Source organism: Pagrus major, chromosome 7, assembly GCF_040436345.1.
Source record: "Pagrus major chromosome 7, Pma_NU_1.0".
In the NCBI taxonomy this organism is placed as follows: Eukaryota; Metazoa; Chordata; class Actinopteri; order Spariformes; family Sparidae; genus Pagrus; species Pagrus major.
Window position 1 is genome coordinate 2,514,818 of NC_133221.1, and position 24,774 is coordinate 2,539,591.

At 41.1% G+C, this 24,774-nt stretch overlaps 1 protein-coding gene across 1 annotated transcript; it reads right to left on the reverse strand.

Moving 5' to 3' along the window:
* Window positions 1–1,465: 1,465 nt before the first annotated feature.
* On the reverse strand, window positions 1,466–23,721 carry LOC140999164 (uncharacterized). The gene is made up of 4 exons (XM_073469440.1): window positions 23,243–23,721; window positions 3,999–4,136; window positions 3,678–3,778; window positions 1,466–3,190 (listed from the first exon to the last, which is right to left on the reverse strand). The coding sequence occupies exons 1-4, from the start codon at window positions 23,547–23,549 to the stop codon at window positions 3,062–3,064; spliced, it is 675 nt and encodes a 224-aa protein (XP_073325541.1). The 5' UTR covers window positions 23,550–23,721; the 3' UTR covers window positions 1,466–3,061.
* Between the last annotated feature and the right edge of the window lie 1,053 nt (window positions 23,722–24,774).

The following is a 24,774-nucleotide window of genomic DNA, read 5'->3' on the forward strand; positions in this document are numbered from 1 at the left end:
AAGGATATTGAACATCAGTCAAGGTGAGACCGAGACCCTGGTGACACGTCACCGAAACTATCACATGCAGGTAAATAACTTGGACTTTTACACAGCAGTGGCACTGGCAGTAAGTGAACATGTCATTAAGCGGGTGATTTAACGCCAAAATACCTTTAGAGTTGCATTTAGAAATACATGCCGTTAAAATATGAAACTTGTATCACAACTCTGTCTCGAAAAAAACTCACCCTGGAGTCGTTTAATTCACTTTTCCGACCGCGTTTCGCCCCGTTCAGAGCCGTCATTAAGCCGACAGGCATCCGCGCTCCCGAGACACAGCGGGACCGCGCTTGGGAGTTCACGCACACAGCTGTGACGTCACCATGGAAAATGAGACTTTGGGGGGGCTTTTCTGGCCTTTAGAAAACTTTTTGACGGTTTAAAAGTCCATGACTTAAAAATATGGAATACAAAGATTATCCATTAACAGTGGTTACAGCTGGAGGCGTCCTGAGAACAGTTTTACAGGCTTCTCTTTTACTATTGCAGTCTATGGGAAAATGCTTTCTGGCCCCATGGGATTTTTTGTTGCAATACCACGAGTGGCCACTGGGAAACATCGGCGTGTCTGCTGAGAGGCTTCGTCATATCCAGGTAATATTATAGATCCATGGGACAGTAGCGGTGCGTCCATGGATCTATAATCAGACCTGGATATGATAGTCAGGATCCTGGACATGGTGGATCACTTTGTTAGTATTTGGTGGAACATGTGCCATAATTACTGTGGCTTACATGTGTAGAATATGGTGCCATAAGTGTGTGCATGTAGTTGAGTCATTGTGTACAGGATGAAACACTAAACTGTCCTCTGTGCTCCAGGGTTTTTGGCCAGAAGGCTTCCCCGGGGGCCAGACGCCTCTTTATATCGGTGAGAGATGTCTTGTGTAGATGGTGGAAAGCTTCATCTTTGTTTGGAGTAAGAGTGGGTGTATTAAAATATTGCATGGGCGTTAGGAGTTAGCAGTGTGTTAGAGGCTGAATATGGAGAGTGAACAGAAAAAACACCACCTATTGACCAGAGATGGGAGTCACAGCAACAGATAAAGTGACTCCTGCAGTCGGTTGCCAGGCCCGTTGCTAAGGACGCCACTCTGATCAAGTAAACCCGGAAGTCAGACACTTTTTCGGCGCATGCATGGATCATGGATGTCTTATATAACTGGATACCGGACCGGAAAATGGCGGTCGTTGATTTCAACGGAGTTGCTCGCCTGGCGCATGCGCCGAAAAAGGTTTCTGATCTAGTCATGTTATTTATTGATTGATTTAACTGTGTCACATAAAGGCTGAGGAACAGCTGCACAAGCTGAACAGTTTTCATGAATGTTGCGTTGTAAAAACAAAAAGAGAAGAAAAAACTCTAAATAAAATATGTTTGTAATATTTGAATTACAATATAAAGACAAGGAAGCAACCAAACTCAGCTGTGTGAGTCATCTTTATTTTCTAAATTGAGCAACAGGCATAAACAAACACCAGACTGTAACAAACTATGACATAAAAAGTCCAAATTACAGTTTGAGATACAAAAGTAAATATACAGTACTGTGCAAAAGTTTTAGGCAGGTGTGAAGAAATGCTGTCAACTAAGAATGCTTTCAAAAATATTAATAATAATTGTTTATTTTTATCAATTTACAAATGCAAAGTGAGCGAACAAAAGAAAAATCTAAGTCAAATCAATATTTGGTGTTACGACCCTTTGCCTTCAAACCAGCATCAATTCTTATTTTGTAGGATTATAGTCAGGTGTATGATCAGCCAATTATACCAGACAGGTGCTAATGATCATCAATTTCACATGTAGGTTGAAACACAGTGATTAACTGAGACAGAAACAGCTGTGTAGGAGGCTTAACACCGGGTGAGGAACAGCCAAACTCTGCTACCAAGGTGACGTTGTGGAAGACAGTGTCATGTCACAGGTCAAACACCAGGGCAAGACTGAGCACAGCAACAAGGCAGATGTTAAAGATTCTTCAAACATTAAAGCTCATCTTTTTAATGTTGTTTTCACTGCAGTTTCCTCCAGTCAGTTCTTATCTCATCTAACCTGCAGCCATTTATCTCATCACACAGTATATTATCTCATCACACAGTCATTTATCTCATCACACAGTATATTATCTCATCACACAGTATATTATCTCATCACACAGTATATTATCTCATCACACAGTATATTATCTCATCACACAGTATTTTATCTCATCACACAGTATATTATCTCATCACACAGTATATTATCTTATCACACAGTATATTATCTCATCACACAGTATATTATCTCATCACACAGTATATTATCTCATCACACAGTATATTATCTCATCTATGTCAGGAAAGAGTGAATAAAGTCTGTTATAAGTTCCCACAGCCCAATGAGATCACTTCAAATGTCTTGTTATAATCGACCAACAGTCTGAAACACAAAGATATTAAGTTTATGATCATATATGAGAAGAAAACATCAAATCCTCACATTGAAGAAGCTTGAACCAGAGAATATTTGGTACGTTTAGTTGACAAATAACTGAAAGGATTAACTGATGATGAAAATAGTTCATGTGACTGATCAGTTCATCCACATGTTGCAGGTCTATTCTGACACATTACATGAGGACTTTGAGGAAAGACTCACACAAACTCAACATTAAAGGAGCATTCTGTAGTTTTGGTGAAGAAATGTTAATGAGCAGAGAAAGATCTTCATTGGCTGATTTTTTTCTGCCTAAACAAACTAAATAAACAAACTCTTTGTTTTCATGACTGAATAAACAAACTGACCTTAAAGGACAACACAGTTTATACTGTTTTACTTTGTTTACATGTGGCGGACCCTGCCACCTCTCTAGCTTCAAACAGTGTTCTGGGACCTTATTCTCCTCTGAGAACAGCTTGTTTATTCACTGATGGAAAAGATAAATGTTTCTGAGTTTGTATTATTACCTCATTAATATTGTAAATATTAAAATTCTGAGTTTGAATTTCTCCTCCAAAACTACGTAGTGCCCCTTTAAAGCTCGTCCTTCTTCTTCTTCTTCTTTGTCTCCTCCTCCTTGTGGAAGACCTTTCCATCCGACTGCTTCCTCCAGCTCAGTTTGACGTCTCCATCCACCCCCTGGTCCTTCAGCCTCTGTTTGAACTGATAAAACCTCCTCAGCATCATCACTCACATAGAGATATTACATTCTGCACTGTTCTTTATATTTTCCTCTATTTCAGGAGCGCTCTGCATCACATTTATATATTCACATGTTTTGTTCCCTAAGATGGCGTCGCCCTGTTGGCCTGCTGTCCTTTCTGACTTTCTCCTCCTCTTTCTTCTGTTGTAAAGGCTCTGGCTTTTCTAAAACTGATAGTAAAGTTTGTGCTGAGCGTCGACTCTTAACGAGTCACAGTTGTGCCTCAGTCAGGCCTGCAGAGTGGCACGACTACGCTCTTTAATCCTGCACATATGTACGTGCACAGCTTCCTACACAATGCTCAGGTCATGTCATGTTTATCTGTTTCCTACCTCTTCACACTGTTTCTTGTTCTGCTGAGTTTTCCCTCGGGGGATCAACAAAGTCTGATTTTATTTGAATTTGTTCTGTTTGTGTATAAAATTAGAAAGGTCCAACATGATTTACCTCCTTCAACATTTGTTCCAACACAGCAGGGTCGTTGAGATCCAGGGAGGAGTCCTTTCTCTCCAGACGCACTTTGATCACTTGCCTTGTAGTCGTAGGGACTGTGAAAAAAATATGTTCATATAAATATTGACTCATCAGTTTGAACAATGACAGGGAACATGTGGCTCTGTCCTCCATCTGTAGCAGGGCCGGCTCTCGCCATTTTGGTGCCCGAGGCAAGATTAGGAGTTGGATTTATGACCGCAGCTGAAGTAAAATATCTCATTATGTATGTAATGTAGACAATGCCCACAGTAACATACAATTAACAGAACTCACCGGCGTCAGGCTGCGTGGTGCTGGAGGTTGGTGGCGTGCTGGATGTGATGCTGGATGTGATGCTGGATGTGGTGCTGGATGTGATGCTGGATGTGGTGCTGGATGTGGTGCTGCTGCTGCTTGTTGTCTGAACTGCAGCTGTATTCAAACACACAGTCGTTCATACTGTTACACCACTGCATTAAGTCCATTGTGTCATTCTACAACTACAAAACATCTGTTCATATAAATGCCTTGTAGTCGTAGGGACTGTGAAAAAATATGTTCATATAAATATTGACTCATCAGTCTGAACAGTGACAGGGAACATGTGGCTCTGTCCTCCATCTGTGGCATCTGTTTGCTAACTTTACAGATAATTTCATGTCAATGATAAACATCAGGAGTGTTTACATTTTATTTTCTGTCCATAACTTTATGTTTTGTGTTGTTTTTGTTACATTATCATTGAGGACATTTAAATTAAACCAAAATCCAAATATAAATACAAGTTGAATAAAGAGTTAACACTCACGTAGGCTGTAGCAAACGAACAGTCTCTTTAGGTCACAGGGATCGTCCCACCATTTTCCATCTAAGCCCAAGGCTGCTCCCACACAAGCCTGATTCCCACCATGGTTATCAGGTTGACCTTGAGCCCAGTACCTAAATGAGGAGTTATGTCCATCCGACCACTTCCAGGTGTCTCTGAAAAGGCCGATCCAGGCTAGTTGTCCTGGAGGTACCACGTCCTTTACCTCCTGGTTCTCTGCTGTGTTCCTCACACTGGCCAGGTCTGTGTGGTGATCTCTGCAGTAGCTCTGGGCCTCAGTCCAGGTCATGGGAGTCTCGATGAGAACAAACGTCACATTCAGCCCTGAAAACAGAGCACAGTGCTGTGCAGAGGTACTATAACATACAGTTTACCATCCATGCCGTGTCTGTGGCAGTATTCACAGCATTATAAATCCACTGAATTAATGACTTTGTAAAATAAAAATGGAAGACATGATCATCTTAATAAATGTTACTGAGTATTTCTTCACAGTCTCTCCCCATTAATAATCACATCCTTAAAATCTACATCTAATAGATTGACACATTATTTTTTCTACATGTGAATATTTCCTCAGATTTCTGAAACACAAACATACGGGCCCCTCTGAAGGGTCACCAGATACATCTGAGGGCTCGTCAGATGGTTGATGGGAGAGGAAAGAAAAGAAAAAAGTTCTGATGCGCAAATCTGTCTTCAGTTTTTCTTTTCTTTAACTTTCCTCCAATATTTGCTTTCACATAAAACATTGGATCATCTGACTTCTTTGGACTTCACCATGTGAGAAGTTTAGTGGGGAAATGTTTCTTTGGTGGAACTAACAACACATGAACATGTGAAACATGACAAGAAGCTCCAGTAGACAGAGCTTTGTGTCAGAGGTCACCAGCAGAAAGAAACAAGAAGGTTGGGAACTAGTTCAATATATAATAATGTGTTGTATTTTATAAGCTTCTCATAAGCTTCTCATATGTTTTTTAATGTTTATATTCATCTGAACAGTAACAAGTAACTACAGCTGTTGAGTAAATGAAGTCAATTCAAAAATACATCATTTTCCCTCTGAGATCCAGTGGAGTTATAAAGTTACACAGTAAATAAAGTAGCGTAGTAATAGAGTACATGTACTCAGTTGCTTTCATGTGGGGTGTGGAGCCAGATCTGCCTTTTATTATCTGAAACAGCTAAATTGCAGCCACGTCTCCGTCTGAGTGACTCAGAGACTGCAGCATGTTTTTAAATCCAGCAGGATGGACTATTACAATGCTCTTCTATCTGCTCCACCCAAACAAGTCATTCATCACTGACAAGCTTCTTTTTCTCATTCTCACCTGCATCGCTGTCAAATCATCAATATTAATTGCTGCCTTATTGGCTTGTAAGTCGTCTGTAAAGCTCTTTGAATTGTACTAACTTTGATGGAAGGTGCTGTAAATAAAGTTTGACTGACTGATCCTGTATCGGCCCAAATAATGAGGGAGAGCTCAAGAACCTGAACTGGTGTGTTTTAAACTTCACTGAATGTTCTCACCTCTGACATCCATGCAGACCGACTGAAGGCGATTTTTACAATCAGAGTCGTACCATTGTCCACCACCAGACATCGTTGTGCAGTGCTCTCTACTTAGATAGTTGTCTGGTTGTTGTGGGTGGGTTGTCTCCCACTGTCTGAACTCAGTCTCCCCGTCTTTGTAGAAACTGGTGTCTGACAGTGACCACCTCCAGCTGTTCATGTCTTCATACAGCCCGATCCAGGCACCCTGAAAGCAATATTTTAATGTATCTTTCTTTAGGCTAAATTTTAATATAAGCATTCGACCCTGCTCTAGCTTTTAGCTGCTAAAGGAAATGTTTTCACGTAACATTTTCAGTCTTGATACTGCCTCTACTTTACAATGACTTTGGCTCAACTCTCACAACAATTTGCAAAACCCTTAAGTCTTTCTTAAAACTATATCTAGGTGCCCATATGTACACTGAAACAGGATACATGCTGTGATCATTCTTCCTGTTCATACTGGCCATATTATCCCCTGGTAATACTCTTTCAATATACTGTCAGTGACGGGAGTCAAAATCCACAGTCCTCATTCTGAGTAAAACTACATTCAAAAGTTAATCTGAGGCTTCAGCAGTCTGAGTGACACAGATCCAGTTCATATCCTCCAAAGTGACAGGCTTTCTAATACAACATTCCCTCCTTTTGTTTCCATCCACTGCAGCTCAACAGGGACACTCAGTCTGGTGAAACACAACGAGGGAGTTTTATATTAAAAACACTTCACAGCCCGATTCTAAAAGAGTTGGGACGCTGTGGAGAATAAAGACACAATGCAAACATTTGCAAAGAACTGACTTCAGTCCTGCTGTTCCTGAGCTCATGTAGTAAAATCATTTATACAATCATGTGTTTGACGACCTCGCCCCATCCTTGCTTGTGAACGACTGAGCCTTTGGAGGACGCCCCTTTCATACCCGATTATGATACGATCACCTGTTACCGATGAACCTGTTTACCTGTGGAAGCTTCCAACACAACAACTTTCAGGCTTTTGTTGCCCCGTCACAATTTGTTTGAAACGCGTCGCTTCAGAATAGACATATATTTACACAAATCAGTGAAGTTGAACAAGAAATAAATAAATTGTCTTTGTACTGTTTTCAATTGAGTTTATGTCAAAAAGGATCAGCAAATTATCACATTCACGATTCTCCTTTGCTCTCCGCTTCACTCTCTCTTTCTTTTTTCATTGCAATCTTTTCCTTTTGAAATTTATTTGTATTTTTTCCTGGATACCTACATATCACTGGGAGCCTAATTTATGATAGTTACTGGAGGCTACGACTGTTTTTTAAACTGTTTTACCCTGAGAGTGTGGCTTATCAGCAGCACAACCCGGCACTGTCGTGACCGGGATTGAGGAGCTCAGCTAACAGAAGCTAATTAGCAGCAAGATGCCTCCTTTTTCCACGGAGGACTACCACAAACTGCTCCAGAAGATAGCAGTACTGGAAACAAAAATGCATCGGCTCGAAGTGAACGTGGAGATAAATGGACAATATGGAAATGATACTACTCTGCCGATATTCCAAAACAGTGAAAGGGAGCAGGCTAACACAAAGCTAACGGGCACAACCAAGGCACGGCCGGAGCCAGGTGTAAATGGGAGTAAATCAAACAGTCCTCCCTGGAACTCTCTTGGTGCTAAGCCAAAGCACCACAAAATACCTCCCTCAAACATGGGAAGACGATTATCAGGCAGAACCCAGCACTCGGAGATGGATTACGACACCGAGTGGCCTGCACTGCCATCACACAGGACTGTCTCCTCAACCCCAAAACCACGGAGAAAACAACCACGGACCAAGGCTACGAGCAAACTGCCCCAAGACACAGGGATTCTACTTGTGAACAGATTTGCTCCACTTTCACAGGACCCAGACTCCCCAAAAGAAGGCTCATCTCCCAGGACCAGAGAAAGGTATGAGGCTAAATCTGATGCTAAAGGGCTACAGAGAGAGCTAACCACTGGGCCTCAAACTCTGATAGTGGGTGACGGAGCTGTGTATGACATAAAATGCTTTTGCAGCAAGAACAACACCAAGGTACTGTGTTTTCCCAATGACATGGTGTCTGATGTTTCAAAAAAGATCCTGAAGATTGTTGCTGAGCATCCAACATTGAAATCGCTCATCATACACACAGGAGCCCTTGATGTTGTGAAGCAACAATCAGAGCTATTAAAACGAGACTTCATGGAACTGATAAACAAAGTTCAGTGTTTAAATACTGAGGTGTTTTTCAGTGGACCTCCAACAGTTCGGCGAGGAGATGAGAGATTCAGCAGGCTGATGATGCTGAACAGATGGCTTAAAGATACATGTACTGCTCAATCACTGAACTTTATTGACAACTTCAACATCTTTTGGGAACGCAGGCACCTCTTTAAGGCAGATGGATTTAGCCTTAACAAGTCAGGAGTACAGCTGCTAAGTGCCAACATCTTTTACTTTTTGCGTCAGGCACCAGCAGTCCCTGTCAAGGACAAGAGACAAAACAATCCAAAACAGCAGATAAGACGGCGCTCTGGTGAGGGCGCTGAGATAAGGATTGACAGCGGAGGACAGCAGACTCAGAAAGAACCTGCAACATCATCATCTGCACCCCAGCAACTGGATTATCCACCAGCCTCAACAACGTCATCATCTGCACCCCAACAAGTGGATTATCCACCAGCCCCAACAACGTCATCATCTGCACCCCAACAAGTGGATCATCCACCAGCCCCATCAGCTCAACACGAGGAGTCTCCCTTAGCCCCAAAAGCCCCAAAGGGGGAGTCTCCCCCGGCCCCAACAGGAGACTCCCAACATTCAACCCCCCGAACCCCATCCAGCCCCCAACTCTCTTCATCTAGTCCTGACTCCCCATTTCTGGATTTCCCTGACAGGATGAAGAGCTTTCTCACTAGTGGAATCCAACTAACACCACGCCAGGGTCTCATATTTTTCCCCATTAACCCCCCACATCGTCCACCCCCTCGCATTCCACCGCGTCAGAAACAACCCTCGACCAAAAGTCACCGAGCCCCCCCACTTCCTCGGAATCACCATATCATTGAGTCTGAATGATATGTGCCGGGTCCAGGCTGCAATACTGATATCAAGAATGTTCTTTCCCAGGAAAAGTCAGGGCCCTATGGAGTTCAGGCAGCTTTCTCAATCCCTGTGGTGATGGGTAACAGAAAAGTGATCAAACTGGTGAGAAATAAAAAGGGTTCAATTAAATCTACCAATCTAGTGAGTATAGCTTGTCAACCTCGAAACTCAACAGTGTCTCCTGTTATCTCCACAAGGTTAGCTCTACTTAATAAGATCACTAGCCAACAAATCATTGTTAGTAAATGACATCATTATGACCTATAATCTAGACTTCTTACTTCTTAGTGAAACATGGCTGACTGAATGTAGCTGTGCTACCATCCTCAATGAGGTTGCACCAACAAATTTCAGTTTTATGAATAAGTGTCGAAGTGGTAAGAAAGGCGGGGGAGTTGCTACCATTTTTAAATCTGTATTTCAGTGCAAGGAAACTATATTTGGTGATTTTAGCTCTTTTGAATATCTCTGTTTTTTAGTAAAGGGGGATCCAAAAGTTCTCTTCCTAATTATTTACAGACCACCAAGATACCCAAGAAAATTCTTTGATGAGTTTGCCGAACTGCTGTCAGTTATCTGCACTGACCACAACTTTTTTATCATAACAGGGGATTTTAACATTCACATAGACAATAACATGGACACAAATGCCAAAGAACTTTGCTCTCTTCTTGACACTTTTGGCCTCTCCCAACATGTGAAAGGGCCCACACACACTCGAGGCCACACTCTGGATCTGATTATCTCTAGAGGTGTTGACATTACTTCTGTTGATATCAAGGACTTGGCTCTTTCTGATCATTTCTGTGTGTTCTTTGACTTACAGATAACTCCGGACATGCAGTTACCCTCTGTATCTGTTAGGAAAAGGTTCATAAATGAGAATACCAGTGTTAAGTTTATGGAGGCTATAGTCATGTCACCAACTGTGAGTGCAGAGACAGTTGATGAACTCCTGGATAATTTCAACTGCAAAATCTCAAATGTCATTGATACCATTGCACCTTTTAAAACTAAGATGACCTTGACCAGACAGAGAACACCATGGAGGAACACTTTGATGGTAAAGGCTCTGAAAACAGAATGCAGGAAAGCTGAGCGTAAATGGAGAAAAACTAAACTTCAAATCCACCATGACCTCTACAAACAAAGTCTTTGTAATTTTAACCATGGGTTATTCAAGGCTAGACAGCAACACTTTACTGAAATGATTAATAAGAACATCAACAACACTCGTGCTCTGTTTGCTATGGTTGATAAGCTTACAACCCCCCCAAAAGAGATAGCTTCAGAACTCTTTTCCACAGAAAAATGCAATGAATTTGCTTACTTCTTCAATGAAAAAATCAAATCCATAAGGCTAAATATCAACACAAATCAGCAAAATAATACAATGATGCAATCCCTAAAATCACCTAGGAATAAATCAACGGTAATGTCAGAGTTTAATACAGTTGACCAAAAAACCTTAGAAGAAACAGTTCAGCATCTTAAAACATCGACATGTTGTCTTGACTCAATACCATCTGACTTTTTTAAAACTATTATAAGCTCTGTCCAAACAGATCTGCAACAAATAATAAATTTCTCACTTCAATCAGGCACGTTTCCTAAACCCCTGAAAGTAGCTGCCATCAAGCCACTCTTAAAAAAGAGAACATTGGATACTACCATTTTAACCAATTACAGACCCATCTCAAATCTTCCCTTTATAGCCAAGATCGTTGAGAAAGTGTTTTTTAATCAACTCAGCAACTTCTTGAACTCCAGTGGACTCTTCGACAAATTTCAATCAGGCTTCCGACCTCACCACAGTACAGAAACAGCTCTTATTAGAGTGTTAAATGACATAAGGCTGAACACTGACTCAGGCAAGGTGTCAGTTCTGGTCATGTTGGATCTCAGTGCTGCGTTTGACACTGTGGATCACAGTATACTGCTGGACAGGTTGGAAACCTGGGCAGGACTCAGCGGGACAGTCCTAAAATGGTTCAGGTCCTACTTAGAGGAACGGAGTTATTTTGTGACCATTGGTAGTTATCAATCCGATCGAGTGGCTATGACGTGTGGAGTTCCTCAGGGGTCAGTCCTTGGACCCCTTCTGTTTAACCTGTATATGCTGCCTTTGGGTCAAATTCTACAGAACTCTAATGTCAACTATCATAGTTATGCAGATGACACACAGATATATCTTGCACTGTCTCCAGATGACTGCAGTCCAATAGAGTCATTATGTCACTGTTTAGAGCAAGTCAAAAATTGGATGAGCCAAAATTTCCTTCAGTTAAATCAAGAAAAAACTGAGATCATTGTTTTTGGAAATAAAGAGAAGAGGGTTGCTATCAGTAAACATCTTGAGTCACTGTCTCTAGAAACTAAAGACCAAGTCCGAAACCTTGGCGTGCTGATAGACTCAGATCTGACCTTCAACAGCCATATCAAATCAGTCACCAAATCAGCCTTTTATCAACTTAAGAACATATCCAGAATTAAGGGTTTTATGTCCCAAACTGATCAGGAGAAGCGGATTCATGCTTTTATCTCCAGTAGACTAGACTACTGTAACGGTCTTCTGACTGGTCTCCCCCAAAAAAGCATCAAACAGCTGCAGCTCATTCAGAACGCTGCAGCTCGAGTTTTAACCAGAACAAAGAGATCAGATCACATCACCCCGGTTCTTAAGACCTTACACTGGCTCCCAGTCAGCTACAGAATAGATTTTAAAGTTCTGCTACTGATTTACAAATCACTGAATGGTTTAGGTCCAGAATACATGAATGACATGTTAGTAGAGTACAAACCCAGTAGAGCTCTGAGATCTACTGACTCAGGTCAGATAGTGGAGCTCAGAGTTCAGACCAGACATGGTGAAGCAGCATTTAGCTGCTATGCTGCACACAAGTGGAACAAACTACCAGCAGAACTGAGATCAGCCCCAACTGTAAGCACTTTTAAATCCAGGTTAAAAACATTTCTCTTTTCACGTGCTTATAGCTGAGAACTTAAAACTTTATCTATTTTCTTTTATTTTACTTTTATTTGCTCTTGCTTTTAACTCTGTTTTCAGTGTTTTGTTTGTTTTTATTTTGTCTTATGCTTCCTTTTTTATGTAAAGCACATTGAGTTGCCTTGGTATGAAATGCGCTATATAAATAAAGATGCCTTGCCTGCCTTCTGTTTAATTTGTATTTTACACAACGTCCCAACTTCTTTGGAAAGAGCGTTGTATACATATATAGACATATGTAGACATATAGTCTATGAGTACATTTCATATTGTAAACAAATAAATATGAGGCATTTTCTAGAGGTAGAGGTAGGAGTAGTTTAGATTCAAGCTGCACCTTAATCAGACACAAGATTAAAGTGCTGCTTACAATGTCCTTCTGAGAAGTAGTGGAATAGAAGTACAGAGTGGCAGTAAATGGAAATACTCAAGTACAAGTACAGTACCTCAAAATGTTACTTCAAAATGTATCTACTGACTTTACACCAATGTGGAAGTGCAAAACTTTCAACCTGCGTGTCATTTACATGTTTGTCAAAAATGGATTTGAGATTAAAGAAAGACATCAGTGAACTCACATAGGGCACATTGCTTTTATCTACGGTGTCGATCAGGATCCTCACGTCCTCCATGTTGCCTATAGTTGCCAGGTCAGTGTATTTCTCTCTGCAGTACCTCTGAGCTTCAGGCATGTTCTTCACGTCATAAACAAAATGGTACTGACGAGGGACATGTGATGAGACAGCACTCAGCCCTGTAGTGACAGACATGCATACTGGTGACATTTGGGTGAAACATGACTTCTATGAATCATCTGGACTTTGTCACGTTGCATTTCAGTGTATTCAGGTGTGTCGTTGTCTCTGTCAGTAAAATCAGCTGTGGAATGTAACAAAGTCATTTACTTAAGTACTGTACTTAAACTAGTGACAGGGTTGGGGGTGTCTGTTGACACTTTAAGGACAATTTGCAGTATTTCTGTTTATGTAACTTTATATTTCTACTCCATTACATTTCACTGTAATATCAGACTTTTACTGCAGTACATTTAATTGTTATTCAGATTTAGATTTTAGTCTAAAGACACATGACAACCTGAAATACAATAAAATACATAGTTATATATTACACCAGTGTTTCTCTGGGACGTCCCAGTAACTCAAGTGGTAGAGCATGCGTCTCATGCACAGAGGTAATACATACTAATTAACCGATTGAATCATCCCTAATTGCATTTTTAAGAATAAATGAGAGCTGTGATTGGTTCCTGCTTTATTCAGACAGATCCCAGTTTATTGTTTTTTGTTTTAAAAGTCAGTTCAGCGTCGAGAAATATTGAGGAACTCAGTGATGGTTTGTAAACGGCACACACCAAAGCTGGACTGGAAAAAATAGAAAGCTAAAGACTGTAAGAGCTGCAGCGTGACCACAAAATATTTCAGGGTAAAAGAAATCAAATTCAGAGGATTCAGTTTGCATTAGTCTGTGCGTCAGTCAAAGGAGAAGGATTATATAAATGTGGGACATCATTTTTAATTCAGACTTCTGATGACAGTTTTGTCCCCACAAGGTTTTGTGCTGTAATAAAAGAATATAAACATCTATAAAACAAATAAACTACTGACCTGATGCAGCCATGATGAGCAGCAGGACTGCGTCCATCTTCGTCGGCTCTCTGTTCGTTCTGATGTGAGACGTCAGACTTGTGGCTGTTGATGTAGCTCATTAAAGCTGACACTGCTTCAACACAATACGTCACTGTCCACCTGTGATTTGCATTGTTGGGAGCTGTAAACTTCGAGTACGCTGCTAAAACTGAACTTTACCCTTTATGCATGACATGGTTTGCATCCTTCATTTGGCTATCACAATGTTTATGACAAGGACACACACAAGAACAACACATTCATGGAAAATTTCATTACACATACCTTAATGTTCGTGCCAGACTGGGTCCATGGGATTCTTTGCTGAGTCTCAGCCTCATCCCAGCGCTGTAAAACAACATAGAGATACTCTGTCACACGTAAAAGTCGTGTGTTCATAATTTTATTTTTTATAATTTTATTTGAGTAAAAGTAGGATTGAAATGTGATTAATGTATCAAAAGTAAAAGTACTCATACTTCTGAAAAATGCCCTTGAGATGTGACAAACTGTGAACTAAAAGCAGCCCAATTGAGATAAATTGCTATAATAAGCCGAATTTATCAAATAAGATACATGCTGGAATTATTCTATGCAAATCAAAGTTAAGCTAACTCTTAATTGTTGTCAGGAATGTTAAAGGTGCTTCGGCTGCACAAACAGCCACAGACCGTTTGTTTGAAGAAATGCAAGGTTGTCATGAATAACTGGACAAACAGGTGATTTTAGTGTTTCAAGAGACCAAACGAATCTGTAACAGAGTTTATCAAACACCTTCAGAGAGTGTAGGAATCTAGTGAAGCCATAAAAATGGACCATTGTGAAACAGAACAAACTCTAATGAATGGCTGATTGCCTATGATAGAGACTGTCTTTAAAATAAGAGATCTTTTAGAGATCAGACAGACTTGAAGCCTCAGAGAAAAGTGCTCCTGATGAAGGAAGCAGCCCTCCTCCCCTCACAACAGCTCAGAGGACAGCAGAGGGAGGAGCCCCACAAACAACACACACACACTCACACACAGAGAGAAAAGAGGAACTGTAGACCAGAATAGACGAGATGATCAGATATGATTTTCATACACTGAGGTACGTGTCAGGCAGCAGGTCTAACAGGTGTCAGGTGACCAGGCCGCTGTACCATCTTCTCTCACACCATGTTTAACACGTATAGAAATCTGACCAACGACAGGCAGAAATCCACATTACTTCTGTGGACAAACCACCAGAATAAAGTGAGTTTCAACCTGCCGGCCTGATGTTTACGTAATCGTCAGAAATGTGTTTGAGATGAGAGAGAAAGGTGAACTCACGTGGCTGTATTCAGAGTCCACCATTGAGCTTTTATCTGCCGTGTCATTCAGGATCTTCACGTCCTCCATGTTGTCTGTAGTTGCCAGGTGTGTGTTTTTCTCTGCAGCACCTCTGAGCTTCAGTCACGTTCTTCAGGACATAAAGAAAATGCTATTTTCATTATCTTATGAAATTGTGTGCAATTGATTTTCATGTGTTACCTCTAAATGTTTAACTGTTTCAACCCTAAATGTATTAACAGATACAGTACTGTGCAAAAGTTTTAGGCAGGTGTGAAGAAATGCTGTAAACTATGAATGCTTTCAAAAATATAAATAATAATTGTTTATTTTTATCAATTTACAAATTGCAAAGTGAGCGAACAAAAGAAAAATCTAAATCAAATCAATATTTGGTGTTACGACCCTTTGCCTTCAAACCAGCATCAATTCTTTGCCGCCACGCCTCACGCGAGGTGTGTTTGGAGTATAAGTATTGGATCCCCATTAAGTACTGGATTTCATTGGATTCCATTACTGGATTTATTGTATGTTTGGATTTAGGATCTACAGTATGATTGGATATGGGATCTATTGGGACTTGGGATCTACTGCATGATTGGATATGGGATCTATTGGGACCTGGGATCTACACTATGATTGGATATGGGATCTATTGGGACCTGGGGTCTACTGCATGATTGGATATGGGATCTACTGCATGATTGGATATGGGATCTACTGCATGATTGGATATGGGGTCCAATGCATAATGGTACATCGTTTTTAATTTAGACTTCTGATGACAGTTTTGTCCCCACAAGGTTTTGTGCTGTAATAAAAGAATATAAACATCTATAAAACAAATAAACTACTGACCTGATGCAGCCATGATGAGCAGCAGGACTGCGTCCATCTTCGTCGGCTCTCTGTTCGTTCTGATGTGAGACGTCAGACTTGTGGCTGTTGATGTAGCTCATTAAAGCTGACACTGCTTCAACACAATACGTCACTGTCCACCTGTGATTTGCATTGTTGGGAGCTGTAAACTTCGAGTACGCTGCTAAAACTGAACTTTACCCTTTATGCATGACATGGTTTGCATCCTTCATTTGGCTATCACAATGTTTATGACAAGGACACACACAAGAACAACATATTAATGGAAAATTTCATTACACATACCTTAATGTTCGTGCCAGACTGGGTCCATGGGATTCTTTGCTGAGTCTCAGCCTCATCCCAGCACTGTAAAACAACAGAGAGATACTCTGTCACACGTAAAAGTCGTGTGTTCATAATTTTATTTGAGTAAAAGTAGGATTGAAATGTGATTAATGTATCAAAAGTAAAAGTACTCATACTTCTGAAAAACGCCCCTGTGAGGGATACATTTTATTATTGATGCACACATACATGCAATATATTTATTTGTTGATTATATTTTGTATCAATCTGAATCTGATGGTCACTTAAAATTTAAAATATGTGTAGTACAGTGAAAAGTATAAACCCCTGAAATGTAGAGGTGTAGATGTTTACAGGTACAAGTGACACATGATGAAAGAAGCAGAGACCTTGAGATGTGACAAACTGAACTAAAAGCAGCCCAACTGAGATAAATTGCTACAAAAGAGAAAAGTGCTCCTGATGAAGGAAGCAGCCCTCCTCCCCTCACAACGGCTCAGAGGACAGCAGAGGGAGGAGCCCCACACACAACACACACACACACACACACACACTCACACTCACACTCACACACACACTCACACTCACACACACACACACACACTCACACTCACACACACTCACACTCACACACACAGAAAAGAGGAACTGTAGACCAGAATAGACGAGATGATCAGATATGATTTTCATACACTGAGGTACGTGTCAGGCAGCAGGTCTAACAGGTGTCAGGTGACCAGGCCGCTGTACCATCTTCTCTCACACCATGTTTAACACGTATAGAAATCTGACCAACGACAGGCAGAAATCCACATTACTTCTGTGGACAAACCACCAGAATAAAGTGAGTTTCAACCTGCCGGCCTGACGTTTACGTAATCGTCAGAAATGTGTTTGAGATGAGAGAGAAAGGTGAACTCACGTGGCTGTATTCAGAGTCCACCATTGAGCTTTTATCTGCCGTGTCGTTCAGGATCTTCACGTCCTCCATGTTGTCTGTAGTTGCCAGGTGTGTGTGTTTTTCTCTGCAGCACCTCTGAGCTTCAGTCACGTTCTGCAACATGGTGCTGACGGTGAACATGTGATGAGACAGCACTCAGCCCTGCAGGAACAACAGGACGACAACATGAGATTGTTGAAACGTCACATTTCTGTGTGTTCAGGTGTCGTTATAGGAAAATCAGAGGTGGAATGAAAAACAGTTGTGTAAAGAACAGTTTTGAGTATTTCTGATTGTTTCTGACATTTCACACTTCAGTGTCGTACTTTTACTGCAGCACATCTCCTTAAAAAATGCCTGAGGGCCTCCTGTGTGTGAGAGCGAGAGACATGATGCACATGAAGAGTCAAAGCTGACAGGGTTGTACACATTGTGTACTTACTCAAAAGGCTGTGTGGCCCTTTGACCTCCTGAACAATGAACAACAAGACATCACCCATACAGCCTCATAAACAACTGGAGAACAAGTCATCAACTAGCAAAGTCATGATCTTGTTTCAAAGAGACCACAGAGCCGCATTTAGCTCAGCAGGGAAACACAAGAGAGGAGCAAATGGTCACTAAGTGTCTGAAGCCAGCGCTGCTCGCTAACGCAGCCGCTGTGACCTGGATCTATACACACACACTGATGTTATAACGCAGCTGCACAACTACACACGCTGTGATAACAAGTCAGCAAGCTCCCTAAATAATGTCCCCGACATAACTTCATCATGTTTGCTCCAGGCAGACAGGCGCAGTCCATCCACAGCCTCTTACCGCAGCTTCCGCTCTCCCTCCGCTGTCGCCGCCAGCGCCGTCATCTCTCTCTCGCCTCGGCCTCGCCTCGTCCCCCTCACGGTCACCTCCATCATCATCGGCCGCCAGTGCTGCCACAGGTGCGGAGGCTGCTCCACCTGTCCCACAACTTACTTTTAACCTGGATACCGGACAGACATTCACTCCGGAGACACCCAGCGGCGTCTCTTCCTCAGTGTCCCGCAGTGTCGGCAGCAGCAGGACGGTCAGCCGCCTCCCGGAACCTCGCGCTGCGCTGGAGGCTGAATGGGTCGGTCCAGCCTTCGGAGCGTTTCCTGGCTGCGTCACCAGGTGTTCATGCAGTAAAGTCTGTTCTGGTCCAAATCTATCAAACGTCTACATTTATTTGTGTGTGTTCAATGTGTCAAATCTAAACTGAATGATCAACATTACAAAACAAACATTAACCCATCGGTGAATAACAACTATATTTACCATCGCATTACCAGCGTCACGTATTTTAACTGAAAGTTAAAATGTGGAGGTTTTATAGTCCCTTGAAGTTTAACACATCTGGCGTCGGATGTTCAAAAGAGTAAAAACCGAGTATAAACCCAAGACTCACACTTGAATGTCGCGTCTGCGCCACTTGATGTCGCCATTTTCTCTTTCTTTCCCGCTTCTGTTTCGGGACTGAGCGGCGGCGCGCAAAGGATCTTGGGATATGTGAGGTCGCGAAGGACAGTAGCGGTGCGTCCCATAGACATATAGACATGTATATATGTCTATACATGTACATACATACATATATACATGTATATATGTACATGTACATATATACATGTATATATGTACATGTATATATGTCTATGAATAAGACCATCATGGCATCATGGGGTGACTCAACTGCGCATGCTCTATGGGCCGCGGAAGTAAACCCGGAAGTCAGAAACTTTTTCGGCGTATGCGCCAGGCGAGTAACCAAACTCCGTTGAAATCAACGGCCGCCATTTTCCGGTCCGGTATCCAGTTATATAATCCATCCATGCATACGCCTCACTGAAACGCTGAATCGTACGTCGACGTCGCCGCCATATTGGATGTGGCAGATCTGCCCCGTGAACTAACCATGGATCTATAATAAGACCTGGATATGGCGCCGCCTCTCAGCAGACACGCCGATGTTTCCCAGTGGCCACTCGTGGTATTGCAACAAAAAATCCCATGGGGCCCAGAAAGCATTTTCCCATAGACTGCAATAGCAAAAGAGAAGCCTGTAAAACTGTTCTCAGGACAGCTCCAGCTGTAACCACTGTTAATGGCTAATCTTTGTATTCCATATTTTTAAGTCATGGACTTTTAAACCGTCTAAAAGTTTTCTAAAGGCCAGAAAAGCCCCCCCAAAGTCTCATTTTCCATGGTGACGTCACAGCTGTGTGCGTGCACTCCCAAGCGCGGTCCCGCTGTGTCTCGGGAGCGCGGATGCCTGTTGGATTAATGACGGCTCTGAACGGGGCGAAACGCGGTCGGAAAAGTGAATTAAACGACTCCAGGGTGAGTTTTTTTCGAGACAGAGTTGTGATACAAGTTTCATATTTTAACGTCATGTATTTCTAAATGCAACTCTAAAGGTATTTTGGCGTTAAATCACCCGCTTAATGAACGCTGATGATGATGCAAGTATAAACTACAACGCAATAAATAATACAGATGAATAATAAAACAGAAAAATATGAGATAAAATTAATGAATTAAGAAATGCACATTTTAATGTCAAAGCATTCTCTATTTAAAGAAAGTAAGAAACAACAGTCAACATGCAGTTACACATGTTTTACTCTCACTCGGCTCTTACAAACTATTTTCCTCAGTTTTCTCAACAATTTTTACTTGGGACAGATTTGTTTGAGCCTTGGAAATATTTTACAATTATTTTTTATACATATATGCACAATCAACTAAACAATGCACATGAATAATGGCACTTGCACTTCGGTAGAGATGTTCGCACTTTATTGGATTCGCACACAACATTGTTTACACGTCACACCAGCTCCGCCTGAAAGGGAGACAGTCAGGATCCTGGACATGGTGGATCACTTTGTTAGTATTTGGTGGAACATGTGCCATAATTACTGTGGCTTACATGTGTAGAATATGGTGCCATAAGTGTGTGCATGTAGTTGAGTCATTGTGTACAGGATGAAACACTAAACTGTCCTCTGTGCTCCAGGGTTTTTGGCCAGAAGGCTTCCCCGGGGGCCAGACGCCTCTTTATATCGGTGAGAGATGTCTTGTGTAGATGGTGGAAAGCTTCATCTTTGTTTGGAGTAAGAGTGGGTGTATTAAAATATTGCATGGGTGTTAGGAGTTAGCAGTGTGTTAGAGGCTGAATATGGAGAGTGAACAGAAAAAACGCCACCTATTGACCAGAGATGGGAGTCACAGCAACAGATAAAGTGACTCCTGCAGTCGGTTGCCAGGCCCGTTGCTAAGGACGCCACTCTGATCAAGTAAACCCGGAAGTCAGACACTTCATGTTATTTATTGATTGATTTAACTGTGTCACATATAGGCTGAGGAACAGCTGCACAAGCTGGACAGTTTTCATGAATGTTGCGTTGTAAAAACAAAAAAAGAAGAAAAAACTCTAAATAAAATATGTTTGTAATATTTGAATTACAATATAAAGACAAGGAAGCAACCAAACTCAGCTGTGTGAGTCATCTTTATTTTCTAAATTGAGCAACAGGCATAAACAAACACCAGACTGTAACAAACTATGACATAAAAAGTCCAAATTACAGTTTGAGATACAAAAGTAAATATACAGTACTGTGCAAAAGTTTTAGGCAGGTGTGAAGAAATGCTGTCAACTAAGAATGCTTTCAAAAATATCAATAATAATTGTTTATTTTTATCAATTTACAAATGCAAAGTGAGCGAACAAAAGAAAAATCTAAGTCAAATCAATATTTGGTGTTACGACCCTTTGCCTTCAAACCAGCATCAGTTCTTATTTTGTAGGATTATAGTCAGGTGTATGATCAGCCAATTATACCAGACAGGTGCTAATGATCATCAATTTCACATGTAGGTTGAAACACAGTGATTAACTGAGACAGAAACAGCTGTGTAGGAGGCTTAACACCGGGTGAGGAACAGCCAAACTCTGCTACCAAGGTGACGTTGTGGAAGACAGTGTCATGTCACAGGTCAAACACCAGGGCAAGACTGAGCACAGCAACAAGGCAGATGTTAAAGATTCTTCAAACATTAAAGCTCATCTTTTTAATGTTGTTTTCACTGCAGTTTCCTCCAGTCAGTTCTTATCTCATCTAACCTGCAGTCATTTATCTCATCACACAGTATATTATCTCGTCACACAGTATATTATCTCATCACACAGTATATTATCTCATCACACAGTATATTATCTCATCACACAGTATATTATCTCATCACACAGTATATTATCTCATCACACAGTATATTATCTCATCTATGTCAGGAAAGAGTGAATAAAGTCTGTTATAAGTTCCCACAGCCCAATGAGATCACTTCAAATGTCTTGTTATAATCGACCAACAGTCTGAAACACAAAGATATTAAGTTTATGATCATATATGAGAAGAAAACATCAAATCCTCACATTGAAGAAGCTTGAACCAGAGAATATTTGGTACGTTTAGTTGACAAATAACTGAAAGGATTAACTGATGATCAAAATAGTTCATGTGACTGATCAGTTCATCCACATGTTGCAGGTCTATTCTGACACATTACATGAGGACTTTGAGGAAAGACTCACACAAACTCAACATTAAAGGAGCATTCTGTAGTTTTGGTGAAGAAATGTTAATGAGCAGAGAAAGATCTTCATTGGCTGATTTTTTTTTCTGCCTAAACAAACTAAATAAACAAACTCTTTGTTTTCATGACTGAATAAACAAACTGACCTTAAAGGACAACACAGTTTATACTGTTTTACTTTGTTTACATGTGGCGGACCCTGCCACCTCTCTAGCTTCAAACAGTGTTCTGGGACCTTATTCTCCTCTGAGAACAGCTTGTTTATTCACTGATGGAAAAGATAAATGTTTCTGAGTTTGTATTATTACCTCATTAATATTGTAAATATTAAAATTCTGAGTTTGAATTTCTCCTCCAAAACTACGTAGTGCCCCTTTAAAGCTCGTCCTTCTTCTTCTTCTTCTTCTTTGTCTCCTCCTCCTTGTGGAAGACCTTTCCATCCGACTGCTTCCTCCAGCTCAGTTTGACGTCTCCATCCACCCCCTGGTCCTTCAGCCTCTGTTTGAACTGATAAAACCTCCTCAGCATCATCACTCACATAGAGATATTACATTCTGCACTGTTCTTTATATTTTCCTCTATTTCAGGAGCGCTCTGCATCACATTTATATATTCACATGTTTTGTTCCCTAAGATGGCGTCGCCCTGTTGGCCTGCTGTCCTTTCTGACTTTCTCCTCCTCTTTCTTCTGTTGTAAAGGCTCTGGCTTTTCTAAAACTGATAGTAAAGTTTGTGCTGAGCGTCGACTCTTAACGAGTCACAGTTGTGCCTCAGTCAGGCCTGCAGAGTGGCACGACTACGCTCTTTAATCCTGCACATATGTACGTGCACAGCTTCCTACACAATGCTCAGGTCATGTCATGTTTATCTGTTTCCTACCTCTTCACACTGTTTCTTGTTCTGCTGAGTTTTCCCTCGGGGGATCAACAAAGTCTGATTTTATTTGAATTTGTTCTGTTTGTGTATAAAATTAGAAAGGTCCAACATGATTTACCTCCTTCAACATATGTTCCAACACAGCAGGGTCGTTGAGATCCAGAGAGGAGTCCTTTCTCTCCAGACGCACTTTGATCACTTGCCTTGTAGTCGTAGGGACTGTGAAAAAATATGTTCATATAAATATTGACTCATCAGTCTGAACAATGACAGGGAACATGTGGTTCTGTCCTCCATCTGTGGCATCTGTTTGCTAACTTTACAGATAATTTCATGTCAATGATAAACATCAGGAGTGTTTACATTTTATTTTCTGTCCATAACTTTATGTTTTGTGTTGTTTCTGTTACATTATCATTGAGGACATTTGATGCTAAATTAAACCAAAATCCAAATATAAATACAAGTTGAATAAAAAGTTAAGACTCACGTGGGCTGTAGCAAACGAACGATCTGTTCCGGCTACAGAGATGGTCCCTCCATTTTCCATCTCTGCCCAAGTTTGCCACCACACAAGCCTGATTCTCACCATAGTTATCAGGTTCACCTTGATCCCAGTACCTAAATGAGGAGTTACGTCCATCCGACCACTTCCAGGAGTCTCTGAAAAGGCCGATCCAGACTATTCCTCTTGAAGGTATCACGTCCTTTACCTCCTGGTTCTCTGCTGTGTTCCTCACACTGGCCAGGTCTGTGTGGTGATCTCTGCAGTAGCTCTGGGCCTCAGTCCAGTTCATGTGAGTCTCGATGAGGACAAACGTCACATTCCGCCCTGAAAACAGAGCACAGTGCTGTGCAGAGGTACTATAACATACAGTTTACCATCCATGCCGTGTCTGTGGCAGTATTCACAGCATTATAAATCCACTGAATTAATGACTTTGTAAAATAAAAATGGAAGACATGATCATCTTAATAAATGTTACTCAGTATTTCTTCACAGTCTCTCCCCATTAATAATCACATCCTTAAAATCTACATCTAATAGATTGACACATTATTTTTTCTACATGTGAATATTTCCTCAGATTTCTGAAACACAAACATACGGGCCCCTCTGAAGGGTCACCAGATACATCTGAGGGCTCGTCAGATGGTTGATGGGAGAGGAAAGAAAAGAAAAAAGTTCTGATGCACAAATCTGTCTTCAGTTTTTCTTTTCTTTAACTTTCCTCCAATATTTGCTTTCACATAAAACATTGGATCATCTGACTTCTTTGGACTTCACCATGTGAGAAGTTTAGTGGGGAAATGTTTCTTTGGTGGAACTAACAACACATGAACATGTGAAACATGACAAGAAGCTCCAGTAGACAGAGCTTTGTGTCAGAGGTCACCAGCAGAAAGAAACAAGAAGGTTGGGAACTAGTTCAATATATAACAATGTGTTGTATTTTATAAGCTTCTCATCTGTTTTTTAATGTTTATATTCATCTGAACAGTAACAAGTAACTACAGCTGTTGAGTAAATGAAGTCAATTCAAGAATACATCATTTTCCCTCTGAGATCCAGTGGAGTTATAAAGTTACACAGTAAATAAAGTAGCGTAGTAATAGAGTACATGTACTCAGTTGCTTTCATGTGGGGTGGAGCCAGATCTGCCTTTTATTATCTGAAACAGCTAAATTGCGGCCACGTCTCCGTCTGAGTGACTCAGAGACTGCAGCATGTTTTTAAATCCAGCAGGATGGACTATTACAATGCTCTTCTATCTGCTCCACCCAAACAAGTCATTCATCACTGACAAGCTTCTTTTTCTCATTCTCACCTGCATCGCTGTCAAATCATCGATATTAATTGCTGCCTTATTGGCTTGTAAGTCGTCTGTAAAGCTCTTTGAATTGTACTAACTTTGATGGAAGGTGCTGTAAATAAAGTTTGACTGACTGATCCTGTATCGGCCCAAATAATGAGGGAGAGCTCAAGAACCTGAACTGGTGTGTTTTAAACTTCACTACTGA

Coding starts and splice junctions, on each gene's coding strand:
- LOC140999164 (XM_073469440.1), bottom strand. CDS start 23,549: ATGAACTGGACTGAGGCCCAGAGCTACTGCAGAGATCACCACACAGAC. Junction 3,779..3,998: donor CACCACGCAGCCTGACGCCG/GTGAGTTCTGTT, acceptor TTTTTTTCACAG/TCCCTACGACTACAAGGCAA. Junction 3,191..3,677: donor TGGAACAAATGTTGAAGGAG/GTAAATCATGTT, acceptor AGGTTTTATCAG/TTCAAACAGAGGCTGAAGGA.